General features: G+C 41.0%; 1 protein-coding gene across 1 annotated transcript; it reads right to left on the bottom strand.

Moving 5' to 3' along the window:
• Positions 1-1,360: 1,360 nt before the first annotated feature.
• Positions 1,361-18,294, bottom strand: LOC134316536 (uncharacterized). The gene is made up of 8 exons (XM_062996927.1): positions 18,258-18,294; positions 12,587-13,131; positions 11,968-12,119; positions 11,771-11,931; positions 5,551-5,628; positions 4,351-4,444; positions 3,837-4,026; positions 1,361-2,198 (listed from the first exon to the last, which is right to left on the bottom strand). The coding sequence occupies exons 1-8, from the start codon at positions 18,274-18,276 to the stop codon at positions 1,383-1,385; spliced, it is 2,055 nt and encodes a 684-aa protein (XP_062852997.1). The 5' UTR covers positions 18,277-18,294; the 3' UTR covers positions 1,361-1,382.
• Positions 18,295-20,214: the final 1,920 nt, after the last annotated feature.

Here is a 20,214-nt window from a genome sequence, read left to right as displayed (position 1 = left end):
ATTATAGCTTTACACTGTAACTTATCTAATTAAAACCTAGCATGGATTTGTAGCACAATGCCCAATGTAGTACAAATGTAGCACAATGTAGTAAAAATTGTTTGTTTGTCTGTTTATTAGGATTTTAACGTCATGTTTTACACTTTTATTACATTCATGACAGGAACGGTAGTTACTCATTACAGAAGATTCATCAGTCCACATGTCTTTGGACTGTGGGAGGAAACCGGAGCACCCGGAGGAAACCCACGCGGGCACGGGGAGAACATGCAAATTCCACACAGAAAGAACCCGGACTGCCCCACCTGGGGATCGAACCCAGGACCTTCTTGCTGTGAGGCAACAGAGCTACCCACTTAGCAACCGTGCTGCCCTGTAGTACAAATGTAGCACAATGTAGTACAAATGGTACTATTTGATTTGCAAATTTGCACACATGGTACTGTTATATTTGTACAACTTATAATTGCACACATAATGTCTATAACTGCACTTTTTAGGCTTACCCCCTTTAGTTATTGTTCTGTATATACTGTATATATATATATTATATTTTTCATATATTTTTAAGATTTTCATATCTTATTTTTGCATTACATTACTTTTTTTTTTATCTTGCCTACTACATTGACGTGTCGTTGTGTGATGCTTGAGATAATTGTAAATTGCTGCTGTAACACTGCATTTTCCCTTCGGGGATCAATAAAGTGATTAATCAATCAATTGGACATCTCATTTCAAATCCATAAGCATTAAACTGGAGTTACCTAAAGTCTTTTAAGGAGGCTTTTCACAAGAGTTTGGAGGATGTCTGTTGATATTTGTGCCCATTTAGCCAAGAACTTGTAAAGTCAGGCACTATTGTAGGATGAGAGGGCTTGGCTTTCATTCTACATTCCAATTCATCTCAAACTGTGTTTACTAGGGCTGGTGCCATTATGATTTAACACACCTGTTAGCAAAGGATTAAATAATTAAACGTAATATTTAGAAGGGGAGTTTACACACTTTTTGACTTACAGTATAGTGCACATTGTTAGTGGGAGACCAATTGAAATACAGCTTACATTACTAGTCATGATATAATTGCCTGAGGTTATTGCAAATATGACTTCTAAGTAAACAGTTTAGAATAAGTAACACACCCTATCTCAGTTCTTGGCAGAGACACATTCTTCAACACAATTGGAAATATTTTTCCAGCTTACTTTTGGCAAACAGACTGCAAGAATTTAGCTGACACCTTTAAAGCTTTAATGCTAAAACACTACGTACCATTCATTTAAGAGAATGTGGCTTTTATAATGATATGTTTTTAGTATTAAGTAATTATTGATTAAAGTACCAGTGGTAATAAAGTCATTATTTTTGCTTCCTGTTCATCATGCCGTTTTGGGTTTGTTGTATTTCCGTCTGCCATACTCTGCAGCTACCGTTCCTGCTGTAGCCCCAACAGCGCCCCCTACAGGTCCTCCAACAAACAGTCCAAGCACTCCTCCAAACACAGCTCCTCCTGCAACCAGTTTGGGCACCCGCTTTGCACCTTCACCCACTTTCCCCCCGACAAAGTAAAGCGCTGAGCCAAGCATAGACTTGGCTGATGATAAGATGGATCCTCCTGTTTTTGTGCTTTTATCATCCTGTTCAGCTTCATCTTCCTCTTTCAGAGAATGCAGCGTGGTAGACATGACTCGGTCTATCTCGTCCATACGATCGTCTCCTCCTTGGCCTCTCAGATTCTGTGTCGTTCTATCTTTGCCGATGTCGTCCTGTCTCTGGCAGCTGTAATAACTTCCTCCGCTCTCCTTTACCGTTTGGTCCACTTTTTCCAGCAGCGCCTCCACGTTCCTTTCATTACTGTCACGCCCGAGAACATGGTAGCGGTCACCGCACCTCTCCACAAGCTCAAGCATCTCGGGACGTTTAGCAGCGATGTACTTCTCAATATCCTTATCCTTGACTTGGTCCGAGTGTGTGAACAGGACCAGAGTGTGGTGCAGGATAGCATCTTGGCCAATCGCTTCCTTTACAGTGGACAGGTCATGTAGATTGGAGCGACCAGGCAGGGTGAGGGGGACACACAGCAGAAAGGCATGAGGGCCAGGGGCACACAACTCCATGCAGGAGGACAGATGGGATCTCAGGTCGTCAGGAGAACAGCCGGACCAAGACCAGTCTGGGGTGTCCACCACTACCACCTGAAATGATCATGAAGACAGAATCTGATTAGTACTAACCAACTAGCCAGGTAACCCCATCCCCAATGAACAATATGTTGGTGGTAGCATAATGCTAGGGACAGTCTGGTCTCTTTAGAATTATGCAATCTGGTCATGACTGACAAATTGAACAGCAGCGGAAGAGAAATATAAAGATATAACATTGGGATTAAGTTTAAATTAACCGGCTCTGTGTAGATTCTTGTTACCATTATCATTGTTCCATACAGATAGAAAGTTAGTTAATATTGTTTTTCATTCTTTTTATTCAAAATATAAAATAAAATATACAAAATAAACAAATTCAGGCTTAAAATGCCAGCAGATTATTCCAATGAAATTAGAATATACAGTACATTTAAATTATTTATCTGCATATCCCAGCTTGTTTGGAAGCTGGGGTCAGAGCGCAGGGTGAGCCATTGTACGTCGCCCCTGGAGCAAATAGGGTTAAGGGCCTTGCTCAAGGCCCAACAGTGACTGCATAGCAGAGCCTGGATTTAAACCAATAATCATCCGATTAATAGCCCAACTAGGCTACCACTGTCCCTCAAATGAATATTCAATCCATAAAGAGACCATACAGTAGCTGTTGAAATAGTCCAGATTTCAGTGTACCTGTTAAAATAGTATGGATTAATACTAAGGTCTTCAACCCCTACATTTCAGGGTTTCAACACTTCCATTTTCCAAATTCCAATTTAACCTTTAAATAAACCCTAATGTGTTATGCCTATTTTACACTGCACGATTTGTGCCCTGATATTCGCTCGCCGAGTGGTCGCCGCTAGATGTGGCAGCTCAGTGCGGGCTTGGGGCTCGAAACTTGGCTCTCGATCGTTATGTGTGAACTGTTCAATGACTCAATCCAGGCGGCTCACCGGGTGCTCGTATGTTATATATCTGAACCAGTTGGCGAGTCAAAATCCTGCAGTGTGAAAGGTGTTGCGAGCAGATTGCAAGTGGCAGCGAGTGCTATGTCGAACTACAGCCAATGAGAACGCAAGATACGGGGTGACGGCAAACCCGGGGGAGGAGTTGAGGAGGTTCATAGTATAGTTTATATCAGAATAAATCGGCACACGCACAAGCTTTACAATATTTATGATCTTATCATCCACACCAAACCATAATACCAACGCTGCATTGCAAAAAATATTCATTTACCTCAAACTCACTATAGAAGAGACAATCCCTGCCCAATCCACTCAGATTAATTTATTTTTCCTCTTTGCTTTTACGCTGCACATCAGCGCACAAACAACTCTGATCGCTCGCTTATTGTTGACGTGCATTTTTGAACACTGTATCATTGAACCCCTCATCACTTCTCGCATGTGTTTTTATGACAAAACGTAGTTTGGGAGACCAAACAGACTCATCTGTGATTCCTACTGATGGTAGATCGTGTAGTGTGTGACCCCCTGTCGTGCAGTGTAAAAACAACAACGACTTAAACAACACCAGATTACAAGAGATCAAGTCGTGTAGTGTGAACTTGGCATAAACTGACAAAGATTTACACTGCTGAGTAACTGAATGTGTAACTTAGAGTTTAATAAGTACAGAGAGCTGAACAAAACAAATGTAAATAAATAAATGTAAAATGGTACTGACTTTTCTTTTTCCAATCATGGCTGTTCCCTTCACACAAGTTTGAGTGGTGGCACCGGTAGCATCAGCTCCGCGCAGCTTGAACTCATCTCGGCCCAGTATGGCATTCCCTGCAGCGCTCTTCCCGGACCCAGTACGACCCAGCAGGACCAGCCTCAGATCAGAGGAATCAACAGAGGAAGATGTGGAGGAAAAGAAGTTAGGGACAGAGAAAACAGATGAGGCGGTGGAGGTTGAAGAGAAGTGGGGCATAGAAGAGGACGCAATGGAAGATGACTTGGTGTCAGAGGATGAAGAGAAGCGGGGCATGGAGGAGGACGAAAAGGAAGTTGACTTGGTGTCAGAGAATGTAGAAGAGGGAGGTTGGGCAGAGTTGAAGGAGGAATAGGAAGAGGTGGCAGAAGAGGAAGGGGGGATGAAGGATGATGAGAAGTTGGGCATGGAGGAGACAGAGGAGGCAGTGATGGAGGAGGAAGAAAGGTGGGGCATGGAGGAGGAAGAGAAGTTGGACACTGAGGAGGAGGAGGTGATGGTGGAGTTATAAGTGGGTGAAGAAGGGATGGGAGATGGAGGGGTGCTGGAGTTGCCTGAAGAGCTGATCCGGTAATGAACTATGAAAAAGAACAAGAATTACACAATATACATTAATGCATTCATTCATTCAATCATTCATTAATTCATTCATTTATTCACTTATTCATCCATTGTTTTACCACGGCTTTATTTAGAGTCAGGCTGGGTTTAATTCACTGGGCGAAAGGCAGGTCACACATTGGACAGGTCACCAGTCCATCAGAGGGCAAACATACACACATATTTACACCTACGGGCAATTTTAGTAGTTCCAAATGACCTAAATGCATGTATTTGGACTGTGGGAGGAAACTGGAGCACCCAGAGAAAACTTTATTTACACAATTATGTTGATTTGCTACAGATGACTACAACACTTAGCATAACTGGGGTGGCCCGAATGGTGCTCGGTATTCTATTTAGGGTGACACTCTTAACCCTTGGCTATGCCCCATACTTCAGTTAAATTTGTTATAATACCGATCACACTCACAGTATCAGAAAAGTATTGGGTACCCAATTAATTCAATAAATAAAAAAACAGCACCACATGGGCAACATGGTGACACAACTGGAAAAGAACATGCAAGATCTTAAGATTAATCCTCATTTCTTGCTGCTGTATGTAAAAGGTTTTGCCCATGTCCACTTGTTTGCCCATTTCCTCTGGGTACTCCAGCTTTCTTCTACCTCCCAGAAATGCATAGCAATGTGAAAGACACATTCAGTCACTCCTTCATACTTAGAGACAATTAAGTTTCTGTCAAGGGTGGCATGGTGGGTAGCACTGTGGCCTCACAGCAAAAAGGTCCTGGGTTTGCATGTTCTCCCCGGGTCTGTGTGGGTTTCCTTCGGGAGCTCCGGTTTCCTCCCACAGTCACTGAGACACTGAATTGCCCTATAGGTGAATGGGTGTGTGTATGTGTGTGTGTGTGCCCTGCGATAGACTGGTGTTACTGTGTGCCTTGTGCGCATTAAAAAGCTGGGATAGGCTCCAGCACCCCCTGCGACCCTAATTGGATAAGCAGTTAAGAAAGTGTAAGTGAGTGAGTGAGTTTGTGTCAGAATGAACCTCAGAAGAAATGAATTTGGGAAATGAATGAATGATTTTACTACAGATTCTGTAGTTTGAAGATTTACTCACCTGAGTTGATGTAATTTTGGTTGTTAGGGCTTCCTCTGGATTCTGATAGTTGTGATATTTGACTGAGAATGGCTCCCTCTGATGGTACAAATATACATAAACACACATATAAGACAAATTGGTTTTTGATAATTACAATCAATCAATAGTAATCTGTACTTAGGTTTAGATACATAGGGTGGAAAAAATAACAGAAAGAATTGATTATGTGTTATTAAGCTCTACTAGGTTTATTGCTATATTGCATATATGTGTTGTAAATATGACAATTAGCACATTCTACATCCATTATTCTACATAATGGGTGTTTGAATTTTAGGTACTTCAGTTCCCCTGTGACTTCTCAATCACCATTTGGAAGTTTTGGGGAGTAGACTGTGAAGCATGTCTCACTGTCTTTATCCATTAAGTAATTTAGATTTTTGATTCTTTAAATAGAGCACACATCCCATCACATTCAGGACTTGGATGACAGTTATACACTGATCAGCCATAACATTAAAACCAGCTCCTTGTTTCTACACTCACTGTCCATTTTATCAGCTCCACTTACCATATAGAAGCACTTTGTAGTTCCACAGTTACTGACTGTAGTCCATCTGTTACTCTGCATTCTTTGTTAGCCCCCTTCAACCTGTTCTTCAGTGGTCAGGACTCTCACAGGACCACCACAGAGCAGGTATTATTTGGGTGGTGGATCATTCTCAGCACTGCAGTGACACTGACATGGTGGTGGTGTGTTAGTGTGTGTTGTGCTGGTATGAGTGGATAAGACACAGAAATGCTGATGGAGTTTTTAAACACCCCGCTGTCACTGCTGGAATGAGAATAGTCCACCAACCAAAAATATCCAGCCAACAGCGCCCCGTGGGCAGTGTCCTGTGACCACCGATGAAGGTCTAGAAGATGATCAACTCAAACAGCAGCAATTGATGAGCGAACATCTACGACTTTTACATCTACAAGGTGGACCAACTAGGTAGGACTGTCTAATAGAGTGGACAGTGAGTGGACACGGTATTTAAAAACTCCAGCAGCACTGCTGTGTCTGATCCACTCATACCAGCACAACACACACTAACACACCACCATGTCGGTGTCACTGCAGTGCTGAGAATGATCCACCATCTAAATAATACCTGCTCTGTGGTGGTCCTGTGGTGGTCCTGACCATTGAAGAACAAGGTGAAAGCAGGCTAAAAAGGTATGTAGAGAAATAGATGGACTACAGTCAGTAATTGTAGAACTACAAAGTGTTGCTACATGGTAAGTGCAGCTGATAAAATTGACAGTGAGTCTAGAAACAAGGAGGGGGTTTTAATGTTATGGCCGATCAGTGTATATTATTACAGGTTTACATTGGCGTTTGGGTGATGCAGAAGTAAAGTACGGTAGCCCACTACTGCTAAGATCAGCGGGTCCGGTATACGAATCTCAGCTGTGCTGCTGGCTTGTCAGGCGTCTGCACGAACATGATTGGCTAATGTTAATTGGGGAGGGGTTAGCCATTGGGGGTGCACTTATCAGTTTGCTCTCAGTGATTCACGTTATTCTGCCCATCCCCTGTTTGTACCCTTGACCAATGTAAAAGGTTAACACACAAATGTATAGCATGACAATCTTGGGATGTTAATAACTTTTGCAGCTCAATTATTCTTATGTTCATTGTGGACTTCAAATCTGGTAAGTCAAAAAATATACATACCACAACTTCACTTAGAATTATGGTCTCCTAATTCCTCGAGTGTTTATGATTGACCAAAGCTTGTGACTTTTTTGTGTATATAAATACACCGATCAGGCATAACATTATGACCACTGACAGGTGAAGTGAATAACACTGATTATCTCTTCATCACAGCATCTGTTAGTGGGTGGGATATATTAGGCAGCAAGTAAAAATTTTATCCTCAAAGTTTATGTGTTAGAAGCAGGACAAATGGGCAAGTGTAAGGATTTGAATGAGTTTGACAAGGGCCAAATTGTGATGGCTAGACGACTGGGTCAGAGCATCTCCAAAACTGCAGCTCTTGTGGGGTGTTCCCAGTCTGCAGTGGTCAGTATCTATCAAAAGTAGTCCAAGGAAGGAACAGTGGTAAACCAGCGACAGGGTCATGGGCGGCCAAGGCTCATAGATGCACGTGGGGAGTGTCCGATCTAACAGACGAGCTACTGTAGCTCAAATTGCTGAAGAAGTTAATGCTGGTTCTGATAGAAAGGTGTCAGAATACACAGTGCATCACAATTTGTTGCATATGGGGGTGCATAGCCACAGACCAATCAGTTAGGAAGGTGGTTATAATGTTATGCCTCGTCGGTGCACAGCTAGTTTGACTGTAGCAAGGCCTTTTTGTAAGGCCCCAAACCCAAAACCCAAATTGTTTTTTCATGCTAAGAGGGAATTTGCTGTGTAGATTCAACAACTAAAACAGGTCTAAGTATTAGTAGCTGGAACATGGGTGTGACTTCACACACAAGTGAGCTTTATCCTACTATGGGCTAAAAGCTGCTGTGCTACACATTAAAGCTTGACTGAGTTTTTTTGCTGATTACATGGACCAACAAAAAAATCTTCTGAAAAACACATCTGTTGTAGTCAGATGTCTGGAGAAGAAAGGTGAGGCATTCAAACCAAACACCACTGCATCTACAACCCCTGGCAAAAATTATGGAATCACCACACTTGGAAGATGTTCTTTCAATTGTTTAATTTTGTAGAAAAAAAAGAAATCACAGACATGCCACAAAACTATCATTTCTCAAACTGTCAACCCTCTGGCATTAAGAAACAATAAAAAAAGAAACAAATATAATAGTTGTGGTCAGTCACAATTTCTTTTTTTAGATCAAGTAGAGGAAAAAAATATGGAATCACTCAAATCTGAGGAAAAAATTATGAAATCATTAGAAAACACTGCACCATTATTACTTTGTTGCACCACCTCTGGCTTTTATAATGGTTTAAACTCTATGAGGCATGGAGTTAACTAATGACAAACAGTATTCTTCATCAATCTGCCTTCAACTGTCTTTTGCTGTTGCCAGATCAGCTTTGCAGGTTGGAACCTTGTCATTGACCATTTTCTTCAATTTCCACCAGAGATTTTCAAATGGATTGAGATCCGGACTATTTGCAGGCCATGCCATTGACATTATATGTTTTCTTGAAGGAAAGTTTTCACGTCCTTTGCCCTATGGCAAGATGCATTATCATCTTGAAAAATGAAGTCATCATCACCAAATATCCTTTCAACTGATGGAATAAGAAAAGCGTCCAAAATTTCAATGTGGACTTTGGCATTTATTGAAGACCATCTCCCCTGTGCCTTTACCCGACATGCAGGCCCATATCATCAACAACTGTGGAAATTAACATGTTTTCTTTAGGCAGTTATCTTCATAAATTTCATTGGACAGACACCAAACAAAAGTTGCAGCATCATCACCTTGCCCAATGCAGATTCGCGATTCATCACTGAAGATCACTTTTATCCAGTCACCCACAGTCCACGATTGCTTTTCTTTAGCCTACTTTAACCTTGTTCTTTTCTTTTTAGGTGTTAATGGTGGCTTTTGTTTGGCTTTTCTGTATGTAAATCCCATTTCTTTTAGGTGATTTCTTACAGTTCAGTCACAGACATTGACTCCACTTTCCTGCCACTTGTTTCTCATTTGTTTTGTTGTGCATTTTCTGTTTTCAAGACATATTGCTTTGTTTTCTGTCTTGATGCTTTGATGTCTTACTTGGTCTACCAGTATGCTTCCCTTTTACAACCTTCCCATTTTGTTTGTACTTGGTCCAGATTTTAAACACAGCTTACTGGGAACAACCAACATCTTTTGCGACATTCCACAATGATTTATCTTCTTGAAGGAGTTTTATAATCCTCTCATTTGTTTCAACTGACATATCTTGTGTTGGAACCATGATTCATGACAATCTGCTTTGTGCAACAGCTCTCCGAGGTGTGAGCACTCTTTTTAAACTGAAGAATAATTAGCAAATCTAATCTGCTGCAGATGTTTTGTTTTTAAACTGCAAATTACAGAGTGATTCCATAATTTTTTCCTCAGATTTGAGTGATTCCATATTTTTTTCCTCTACTTGATCTAAAAAAAGCAATTGTGACTGACCACAACTATTATATTTGTTTCTTTTTTTTATTGTTTCTTAATGCCAGAAGGTTGACATTTTGAAAAATGATAGTTTTGTGGCATGTCTGTGATTTATTTTTTTTCTACAAAATTAAACAATTGACAGAACATCTTCCAAGAGTGGTGATTCCATAATTTTTGCCAGGGGTTGTACTGTGAATGATGGTGGTGGTGTAAGTATTTGGGTCTGTACATACAGTGTATCACAAAAGTGAGTACACCCCTCACATTTCTGCAGATATTTAAGTATATCTTTTCATGGGACAACACTGACAAAATGACACTTTGACACAATGAAAAGTAGTCTGTGTGCAGCTTATATAACAGTGTACATTTATTCTTCCCTCAAAATAACTCAATATACAGCCATTAATGTCTAAACCACCAGCAACAAAAGTGAGTACACCCTTTAGTGAAAGTTCCTGAAGTGTCAATATTTTGTGTGGCCACCATTATTTCCCAGAACTGCCTTAACTCTCCTGGGCATGGAGTTTACCAGAGCTTCACAGGTTGCCACTGGAATGCTTTTCCACTCCTCCATGATGACATCACAGAGCTGGCGGATATTCGAGACTTTGCGCTCCTCCACCTTCCGCTTGAGGATGCCCCAAAGATGTTCTATTGGGTTTAGGTCTGGAGACATGCTTGGCCAGTCCATCACCTTTACCCTCAGCCTCTTCAATAAAGCAGTGGTCGTCTTAGAGGTGTGTTTGGGGTCATTATCATGCTGGAACACTGCCCTGCGACCCAGTTTCCGGAGGGAGGGGATCATGCTCTGCTTCAGTATTCACAGTACATATTGGAGTTCATGTGTCCCTCAATGAAATGTAACTCCCCAACACCTGCTGCACTCATGCAGCCCCAGACCATGGCATTCCCACCACCATGCTTGACTGTAGGCATGACACACTTATCTTTGTACTCCTCAACTGATTGCCGCCACACATGCTTGAGACCATCTGAACCAAACAAATTAATCTTGGTCTCATCAGACCATAGGACATGGTTCCAGTAATCCATGTCCTTTGTTGACATGTCTTCAGCAAACTGTTTGCGGGCTTTCTTGTGTAGAGACTTCAGAAGAGGCTTCCTTCTGGGGTGACAGCCATGTAGATCAATTTGATGTAGTGTGCGGCGTATGGTCTGAGCACTGACAGGCTGACCCCCCACCTTTTCAATCTTTGCAGCAATGCTGACAGCACTCCTGCGCCTATCTTTCAAAGACAGCAGTTGGATGTGACGCTGAGCACGTGCACTCAGCTTCTTTGGACGACCAACGCGAGGTCTGTTCTGAGTGGATCCTGCTCTTTTAAAACGCTGGATGATCTTGGCCACTGTGCTGCAGCTCAGTTTCAGGGTGTTGGCAATCTTCTTGTAGCCTTGGCCATCTTCATGTAGCGCAACAATTCGTCTTTTAAGATCCTCAGAGAGTTCTTTGCCATGAGGTGCCATGTTGGAACTTTCAGTGACCAGTATGAGAGAGTGTGAGAGCTGTACTACTAAATTGAACACACCTGCTCCCTATGCACACCTGAGACCTAGTAACACTAACGAGTCACATGACATTTTGGAGGGAAAATGACAAGCAGTGCTCAATTTGGACATTTAGGGGTGTAGTCTCTTAGGGGTGTACTCACTTTTGTTGCCGGTGGTTTAGACATTAATGGCTGTATATTGAGTTATTTTGAGGGAAGAATAAATTTACACTGTTATATAAGCTGCACACAGACTACTTTTCATTGTGTCAAAGTGTCATTTTGTCAGTGTTGTCCCATGAAAAGATATACTTAAATATCTGCAGAAATGTGAGGGGTGTACTCACTTTTGTGATACACTGTATATGTACTTGTATATAGCTGAAATGGCAATAAAGCCTCTCTTGAACTCTTGAACTAGTGACAAAAAACAACAACTGCAGAAAATCCTGACTGTTTTGAATTATTGACTACACCTGGAATAAGTGATAAACTTTTTTTTGAGAGACTGTAGGCTGGTCCAAGGTGGACGAAACTGCATAAATACAAATATACAGTATATGACTAAGAGTAAGTGTGAGGTGTGGCACCTTTGCTCAGTTTAAAACTGGAACTCTTTCTCTGAACTGAAGGTAATTCCTCCTGCCACCCTGGCGGCTGAGAGTGAAGCCCATTGGCTAGATGTTGTGATGTCACTCTGTCTGCCTCCACTAGACTCCTGGCACGGAATAACCCTTTCCTTTCTGACTCTCTCTGTCCGATCTCGTCACTCCATGACATCTGGGACGATATGGCGTAGTCTGAGCTGACTCTATCCTCTTCTCGCAGACTGTACTTCCTCTGAAGTTCACGTTCTTTTTCACGAACCCGTTCCTCCACCTCCCTCTGCACGGCACCTGTCAGGTAACAGCCACCAGTAGTCTGCGTCAGATGTTTCACCTGTAATAGAGAGGAGGCTTCCTAAATGAGTTCCACTGCAGCCAAGACTACCTTTATTGAGTTCCAAGCCAAGCCTGTGAAATATAAATCTGACAGATCTTAAACCTTACCATCAAAGTAAATCAGCAGCTTAAAGCTTTAACAGGAACAATATGCCATGATCTTATTTTGTTCTCAATAGAACTATAACAATGATAGATAACTAATAAATATCTCTCGTTAGTATCCTTTAAGGCTTTAGGATTCCACTGAATTACAGTGGTCGTAAAAGATTCCAGAAAAACATCTAAAGAACAACAATGCATGTTTTATGGTTACCTCAAACCAAGAAGTCCTAAATAGCCATATTTTTAAAAATAAAATTCAGTCCATAATAATATAATAATAGCCTATAAATCTAGTATTATTATATAAAACCATTCTTCTTAGCGTAAGTAGACATTAATTCTAACTCTGTTCATTCTCACCTTCTCCAGCAGCTCAACAACCTGCTCTCGGTTGTGTGGTTTGCGGTTATTAATCACATGCCAGTGTCCTCCACATCTGTCCACCATAGCTTTGAGACCAGGCTCATCCACACTAAGGTAGCGTTCCACATCCCTGCCCATCATGTAATCCCCACAGGTAAGAAGCACCAGCGAGTGTGCCAAGGCGTCTTTTCCAAAGATCCGCTCCAGTTCTGCAGGGATTCGACCCTCCACCTCAGTAAACTGGCCTACAGGCACAAGGATGAGGAAGGCGTGTGGACCTGGCGCTGTCAGACTCAAAGCCCGCTCTGTTTCTGTCTGTACGGTGCTATCGATGTGTTCGCCCTTCCAGTACCAGCGAGGTGTCTCTACCAGACGGAGACGACATCCTTCTGATTCACCACACCGAACCTCGCATAGCCGGGTTGACAAGAGGGCACCAACGGACGAGAAATCACCCAGCAGGGTGTCAGCTGTCAGGGTTTTACCACAGCCGATGTTGCCCACCAGGATCAGGCGCAATTCTGTGCTGGCATCACTGAAGTCTGGAACAGAGTGAAGGGAAATTAAATAAGAGATGCAGTAAAAGTTGTATAATCAGAATCACAGAGGGTAGTGTATGTGTTTACTTTACTAACTGTGATTTATTCCAACATTACAAAACAATAATAGCAGCTGGATTGGCGTGGATTCTAAATTTAAAAGCCTACATACACTTGTTATTGACTATGTCCATTGGTTTTTGGTCTTGACTGGAATCCGATGTAGAATTCGTAAACTGTAAACCAAATCTGTCATTTAAGATCCAACCAGTTTTATGCCAGAAGCATGATAATGGAAATCAAAAGCGGCTGATTGAGGTATATGGTCCTGACATATAAGTGAATCTTAGGTTGCTATACATTTTTTACCCATCAGATTGTTTCATGTTTTTAAAAAACCCCACAACAAATGTATTTTTTTTTTTACAAATATTATTAAGTCTGATCATTAATTTACAGAAAAAGAACATCTAAATGGCATACTGTACATTGCTGTAAAAAGTAGTTGCTTCTACCCTTATTTCTTCTATTTTCGCTAATTTGGCACATTTAAATTAATTTTAATATAAAATAAAACCAACAGGAGTAAACACGATCATTCCAAGTCAGGACTTTGACTCAGCCACTCCAAAACATTCATTTTTTTTCTTTTGAACCATTCAGTGGTAGACTTGCTTGTGTGCTTCGGTTCACTGTCCTGCTGCATAACCCAACAACGCTTGAGCTTTCAGGTCACAAACTAATGGACATGCGTTCTTCTTTAGGATCTTTTGATAGAGAGCAGAATCCATAGTTCCATCAATTATGACAAGTCGTCCAGGTCCTGCTGAAGCAAAGCAGTCCAGGACCATCCCACTACCAGCATCATGTTTGACTGTTGGTATGATGTTCTCATGCTGGAATGCAGTGTTAGCTTTATGCCAGATTTAACAGGACTTGTGTCTTTCAAAATGTTTCATTGTTGACTCATCTGTCCACAGAATACTATCCAAAAAGTCTTGAAGGTGATCTAGGTGTTTTTTGTTTTTTTTTACAAATGTAAGACAAGCCTGTGCACCTTGAAATTAGATGGAGTGTCTTTCTTACTGTGAATTTGTGTACATTGTCCTTAACTGAAGAAAATGAGGCCTGCTGTTTTTTAAATGTTCGCCTGGGTTCTTTTGTGACCTCCTGGATGAATCATCAATGCGTTTGGTGAAATTTTTAAAGGATGTTCACTCCTACGAAGGTTCACCTCTGTTCCAAGTTTTCTCCATTTGTGTAATGGCTCTTACTGTGGTTCGCTGTAGTCCCAGAGCATAAGCAATGACTTTGTAACTAACCCTTTCAAGACTAGTAGATTTTATCTTTGTTTCACATCTGTATGTAAATGGCTTTAAAATGCATGCATAATGTACCTTCTAGCCTGTTTCACACTGCCAGGCAGGTTCTATTTAAGTGATGTTTAGATTCAACAGCTCTGGCAGTATTTATGCCTGGGTGTGGCTAGTAAAATTGAAACCAGTTGTGAACTGTTTTTGGTTAAGTGGTCGAATGAGTAATTAACTGGCAAAGTACTTGTGTACATAAGGCTAAGTAGGGCAAAACAGCATTTTACCTTCAATAAATAAAATCATCATTTAAAAAAGCACTGTGTGTGTGTGTGTGTGTGTGCGCACCTGGGTTGTCTAATATCAAAAGTTGTTTAATGATTTAAAACATATAAATGTAACAATTATGCAAAAACAGGAAAAACTGGAAGGGGCAAATACTTATTTCCACAGCACTGTACATTTGTGCTGAACTGTATTGCTAACTTGTGTCTTGTATTTGCGAGACTAGCTCTGGACCAAATCAGAATGAAGCAGCTACTAAAGATGAATAAAGTAATATATAATTAAAAACAGCAACTAATATATTGATCATGAAAGTAAAGGGAAAGGCCCGACTTCACACAGACAATGACATGAATTAGCATTAGGATGGTCACATTTAGGGCTTAATGAATGACATAAAGAGCAGAGAAAAGTAAAATTGAAATGTAATAGCATTCAATTTCATTCTCCACAAATTTGTGTTAAGATCTCCAAAACATTTCAGTACAGTAATTTCCTGTTTCAGCATGCTAGTTGCGGCAGGACCGTAGCCATGAAATGAACATTTGTGAGCGATCAAATCTACCAGATGGGGGTTTCCTGCCATTCTAAAACATTAAACATCTGAATATTAGGGGGACCTATCTACCCCAAAATCTATTGTGCTTACAGCCTTGAATTGCAGGTACAATGCAAAATTAATAAAATAAATAGTTTACAGAATATAATCTGGAAGAGCTCATCCAACATATTTGGGGTAAATTGCAAAGCAAACTATGAGTCAAATCTTATAGCAACAATGACTCTGTTACTGAATGGAAGGGAATTCAGTTCAGAAGTCATGTTTTAAAGTCTTGTGGACCGTATTATGAGAGTAAAGGCTTTTTTCATTCTAGTGTTTAGCCGGTGTCTGAAGCAGCTCAGATCAGGGTGTGTGGTGTTTTGGCATGCATGAATTGCATTCTTGATCTCATGCTGTTCCACAAACACACTCTCATAATAAAGTCCTGGTCCAGCTTGTTTAGCAGCTTTTAGTCATGTGTGCACAAACACAGTACTTATACACAAACCACACAAATACAGATTGTTTTAAAATGTAGTTCTTGCCAGTAATGACCAAAAAAAAAAACCTTAACACCTAAAATTGGTAAAATCTGCAACATAATATTAATGCCAGCCAGGTTGAGATGATATTCCATCATGTTTGACATAAATGCCAGAGGATTATTTTAAGCATGCATGCTGCACAAAATGTTAACCAATAGGTGGACTGAGGAATAGGACCAAGTGTAATAACAGAGTACACATAGTAATATAAATGTGAAAACTCATCATTTTGTCCAGGTGCATTCTGACAACAGATGATATCAGGTGGAAGGTTGGCAGTGCTGATTTCTTAGGTTTGTGGATAATGGAGGGAGGTAAGCACTGATTTCTGAGGTTTGTGGATGGTGGAAGAAGGTGGACACTGATGTCAGGTTTGTGGATGGTGGAGGGAGGTAACCACTGATTTCTCAGGTTTGTGAACGGTGGAGGAAGGTGAGTGCTGCTTTCTCAGGTTTGTAGATACTAAATGGAAGGTGAACACTGGTATGTCAGGTTTGTAGATAGTAGATAGAGGTAACCGCTGTTTTCTTAGGTCTGTTGATATTAAAAGAATATGGGCACTGACATGTCAGGTTTGTGAATAGAGGATGGAGGTGGGCAGTGAGGTGTAAGTTTTGTGAATGGTGGAGAGAGGCAAGTGCTGATTTCTCAGGATTGTTTATAGTAGAGAAAGATGGGCCGTGACATGTGAGGTATGAGGATGGTGGAGGAAGGTGAACACTGACATAGGTTTGTGGATAGTGGAGGGAGGTAGGCACTGACATGTCAGGTTTGTGAATAGTGGATGGAGGTGGGCAGTGACGTGTCAAGTTTGTGGATGAAAGAAGGTAGGCACTGAGGCGCTGATTTCTCAGATTTGTTTATAGTAGAGGAAGATGGGCAGTGACGTGTCAGGTTTGTGAATAGAGGATGGAAGTGAACACTGACATGTTAGGTCTGTGGATGGTGGAGAAAGGTAAGCGCTGATTTCTCAGGTCTGTTTATAGTAGAGGAAGATGGGCAGTGACGTGTCAGGTTTGTGAATAGAGGATGGAGGTGAACACTGACATGTTAGGTCTGTGGACGGTGGAGAAAGGTAAGCGCTGATTTCTCAGGTCTGTTTATAGTAGAGGAAGAGGGGAACTGGCATGTCAGGTTTGTGAATGGTAGAGGGAGGTGGGTAGTGACATGTCAGCTTTGTGGATGGTGGAGGGAGGTAACCGTTGATTTCTCAGGTGTGTTGATAGAGGAGGAAGGTCGGCACAGACATGTCAGGTTTGTGGATGGTGGAGGAAGGTGAACACTGACATGACAGGTCTGTTGAGAAAGATGGGCACTGGCTCCTCTTGAGTTTTTTTTTACTGCCTTTACCTTATATGAAGAACGTACCACAGCTCAGTGTTTACTGATTTGTGACAGTGAACTACCTTTATTTATCTAGCTTTGGTGTAGCTTATCAGAAATGCCATCCAGTCAGTCAAGCTGTCAAATACATTTTCTATATTTTACAAGGATTCCATTAAGGTCTTTTGTAGCATTGCAGTCAAGCAACACACACCCACCTGATGATCATACTTTGCATTCCAGTGAACTTTGTCAGAAGCTTTATATTTTGATCATCTAGATCAAAAAGAGATTTTCTTATCTTTAGCTACTTTAGAAATAGTGCCGATCTTGTGATAAGCCAACTTGGAAGTAAGAGAATAACGCTGAAATTTGCTGAAAACGCCAGACCAGAAAGCAGGACCAGAAATGTCATTCAAATAAACAGTGCATTACTGACACATTTAAAAAGTTTACCCTCCCCCCACACACACTTCTCGATTCCCTCTTCTTTTGTATTTTTATGATACTGAATTATGTGAATAATTTAAAACAAGCTTATACACAAAGGAACGTTAGTAAAACATTGTTTTTTATTAAGTGGGTTGTCCATATTACTTAATTATTTCCTCAGTTCCTCTACCTAGTGCAGTAGTTCCCTAAATTTAAATAGTAAGCCAATTTAGCTGATTAGTTCTAAAGTTCCAACTAAGATACACATGTGACAATTATTTATTAGTCTGCAGTGATATAGGTATGGTTATAGCTGCTGTGTCACAACCTGAATGATTTGCCATTATTAAGGAAATAATAAAATCCTTTAATAAAGGATTAAAAAAATAATTTTTTTTATTGTAGTATGTTTATGTCTATTCACATATTATAATTAAGTCTTTAACTTGTACTGTTAGAAAATTGTATATAAATAGGATATGTAGTTTAATCTGTGGGTTACATGTTAAACTGCCATTTCAATACGTTTTGTCTGTTTTTATGATATCGTATAATAATAGCTGACTTCAGCACAGAGCAAGGCTATTGGTTGTTGTATATAGTCCACAAAACATTTACACCTTATTAAACAACTATAAACATGACAGAAAGTTGGATGACATTACACATTTAACTTAGTATAAACTGACTTACCTCGATTTAGCATATCCATGCTTCTTGATCTTCTGGCCAGTGTGTCTGATTCTTCACTCTCCACCTAATTCAAGTCCGTCTTATGACTTTAGTTTTGTCAGCAGCAGCAGTGGGAACAGCAGGTTCACTCCTCCACTGAGCTCCAAACCCTGGTGCTGTTACTCTGTAAGTAAGGTGTTGGTGCCTAAGGCTGTGAGTAGCTGACGATCCTCCCCACCCATATAAATACTTCTACTCACTCTTACAGAACGGAATTCTCAGAGACTTCCTCAGCTTCCACACATTCTGGTTGTGGGTGGAGGTGAGACTGCCATCACCAGGGTGAATCATGTCATACTGATACCTGGTTACACCCAAACAAACCTGAAGGACCTCTACGAATAACACAACTTACACATGCTAATGAAATTCTTTAACAAAGAAGTACATTAACAATTCATTGTTTTCATTATTAAGCACTTAAAATTAATTTCACCACTTTATAGTTGCTACACACAAGTTAGAGAAAAAAGGCTTCAACTTGATTGCCAGAATTTGCTGGGTATTTAGAGTAACGACTACAAAAGCTTTCACCAAAGAGGAATTTTGAGTATAGTGTGTACAAATATAGACCTGTGAACAAAATTATTTGGAATAGTAAGTCATTTCCTACAGAAGAGTTTTAACCTTGGAATGCTGTTGTACAAGTCTGTAAATGGTTTGTAACAAAGACAGAGCAGCTAAGTCACCAAACCCAACAAATGCCACCCTCCCCCCCTTTGCCCCAGTCTGGTGAGCAGCTGAAGTGTTATGTTAAGCAAGAGTGGGAGGAAAAAAATTCACGTTTACAAATAATATTTGGTATTTTCAGTTCTCAAGCTATTACAGACTATTATATAGTGGCCATATAAAAAAACTAAGATAAGTAGTTGAAGAATTGAATATTTTATCCTCAATTAAATACAGGTTAGAAAGAATTTCCAAATAATTGTTGGTTTTATTTACATATCGGTGGCTAGTGGGTAGCACTGTTGCCTCACAGCAAGAAGGTCCTGGGTTCAATCCCCAGGTGGGGCGGTCCGGGTCCTTTCTGTGTGGAGTTTGCATGTTCCCCCCGTGTCTGCGTGGGTTTCCTCCCACAGTCCAAAGACATGCAGGTGAGGTGAACTGGAGGCACTAAATTGCCCTATAGGTGTATGTGTGTTTGCCCTGCGATGGACTGGCGCCCCGTCCAGAGTGTTACTGTGTGCCTTGCGCCCACTGAAAAGCTGGAATAGGCTCCAGCACTCCCCGTGACCCTGATTGGATAAGCGGTTAAGAAAGTGAGTGAGTGTTGGTTTTATTTACATATCGGTGGCTCAGTGGGTAGCATTGTCACCTCCCAGCAAGAGGGTTCTGGGTTTGATCCCCAAGTGGAGTGGTCCAGGTCCTTGCTGTGGGATGTTCCTGGCCCCCATGTCTTTGTGGGTTTCCTCCCGGAGCTCCGGTTTCCTTCCACAGTTCAAAGACTAAATGAGGTGAATTGGAGATACAAAATTGTCTGACTATGTTTGACATTACATTTCAGATTTGGGAGTGTACAGTATTCACAGTGAGCTTCCGCTAGCCACCCCTGTTCTGCACATCTACTGACCCAAATGCACAAGAACAGTCAGCCACATATAAGTAAGCCACAAGTTTTAGGATTCTGTTCTGTAAATCAGTGAAACAAAACTGAAACTTTTCAGGCCTATGAATCGGCAGTATTCTCTACCTACAGTGAAGTGTGGTGGTGGCTGGGTGATGCACTGGAAACCTGCAGCGTGTGGAAGGCAAGATGGATTTAATCAAGTATCAAGAAACTCTAGTAGAGACCATCATGTCTTATGTGAGAAAGCTGAAACTTGGGTGTCATTGGACCTTTCAACAGGACAGTGGTCCCAAATGTACCTCAAGGCCCACCAAGGCTTGGTTTCAGAAGTAGTCCTGGAAGATTCTT

Source organism: Trichomycterus rosablanca, chromosome 6, assembly GCF_030014385.1.
Source record: "Trichomycterus rosablanca isolate fTriRos1 chromosome 6, fTriRos1.hap1, whole genome shotgun sequence".
In the NCBI taxonomy this organism is placed as follows: Eukaryota; Metazoa; Chordata; class Actinopteri; order Siluriformes; family Trichomycteridae; genus Trichomycterus; species Trichomycterus rosablanca.
The sequence above is the reverse complement of the archived record's forward strand: the minus strand, read 5'-3'. Positions and strand labels throughout refer to the sequence as shown.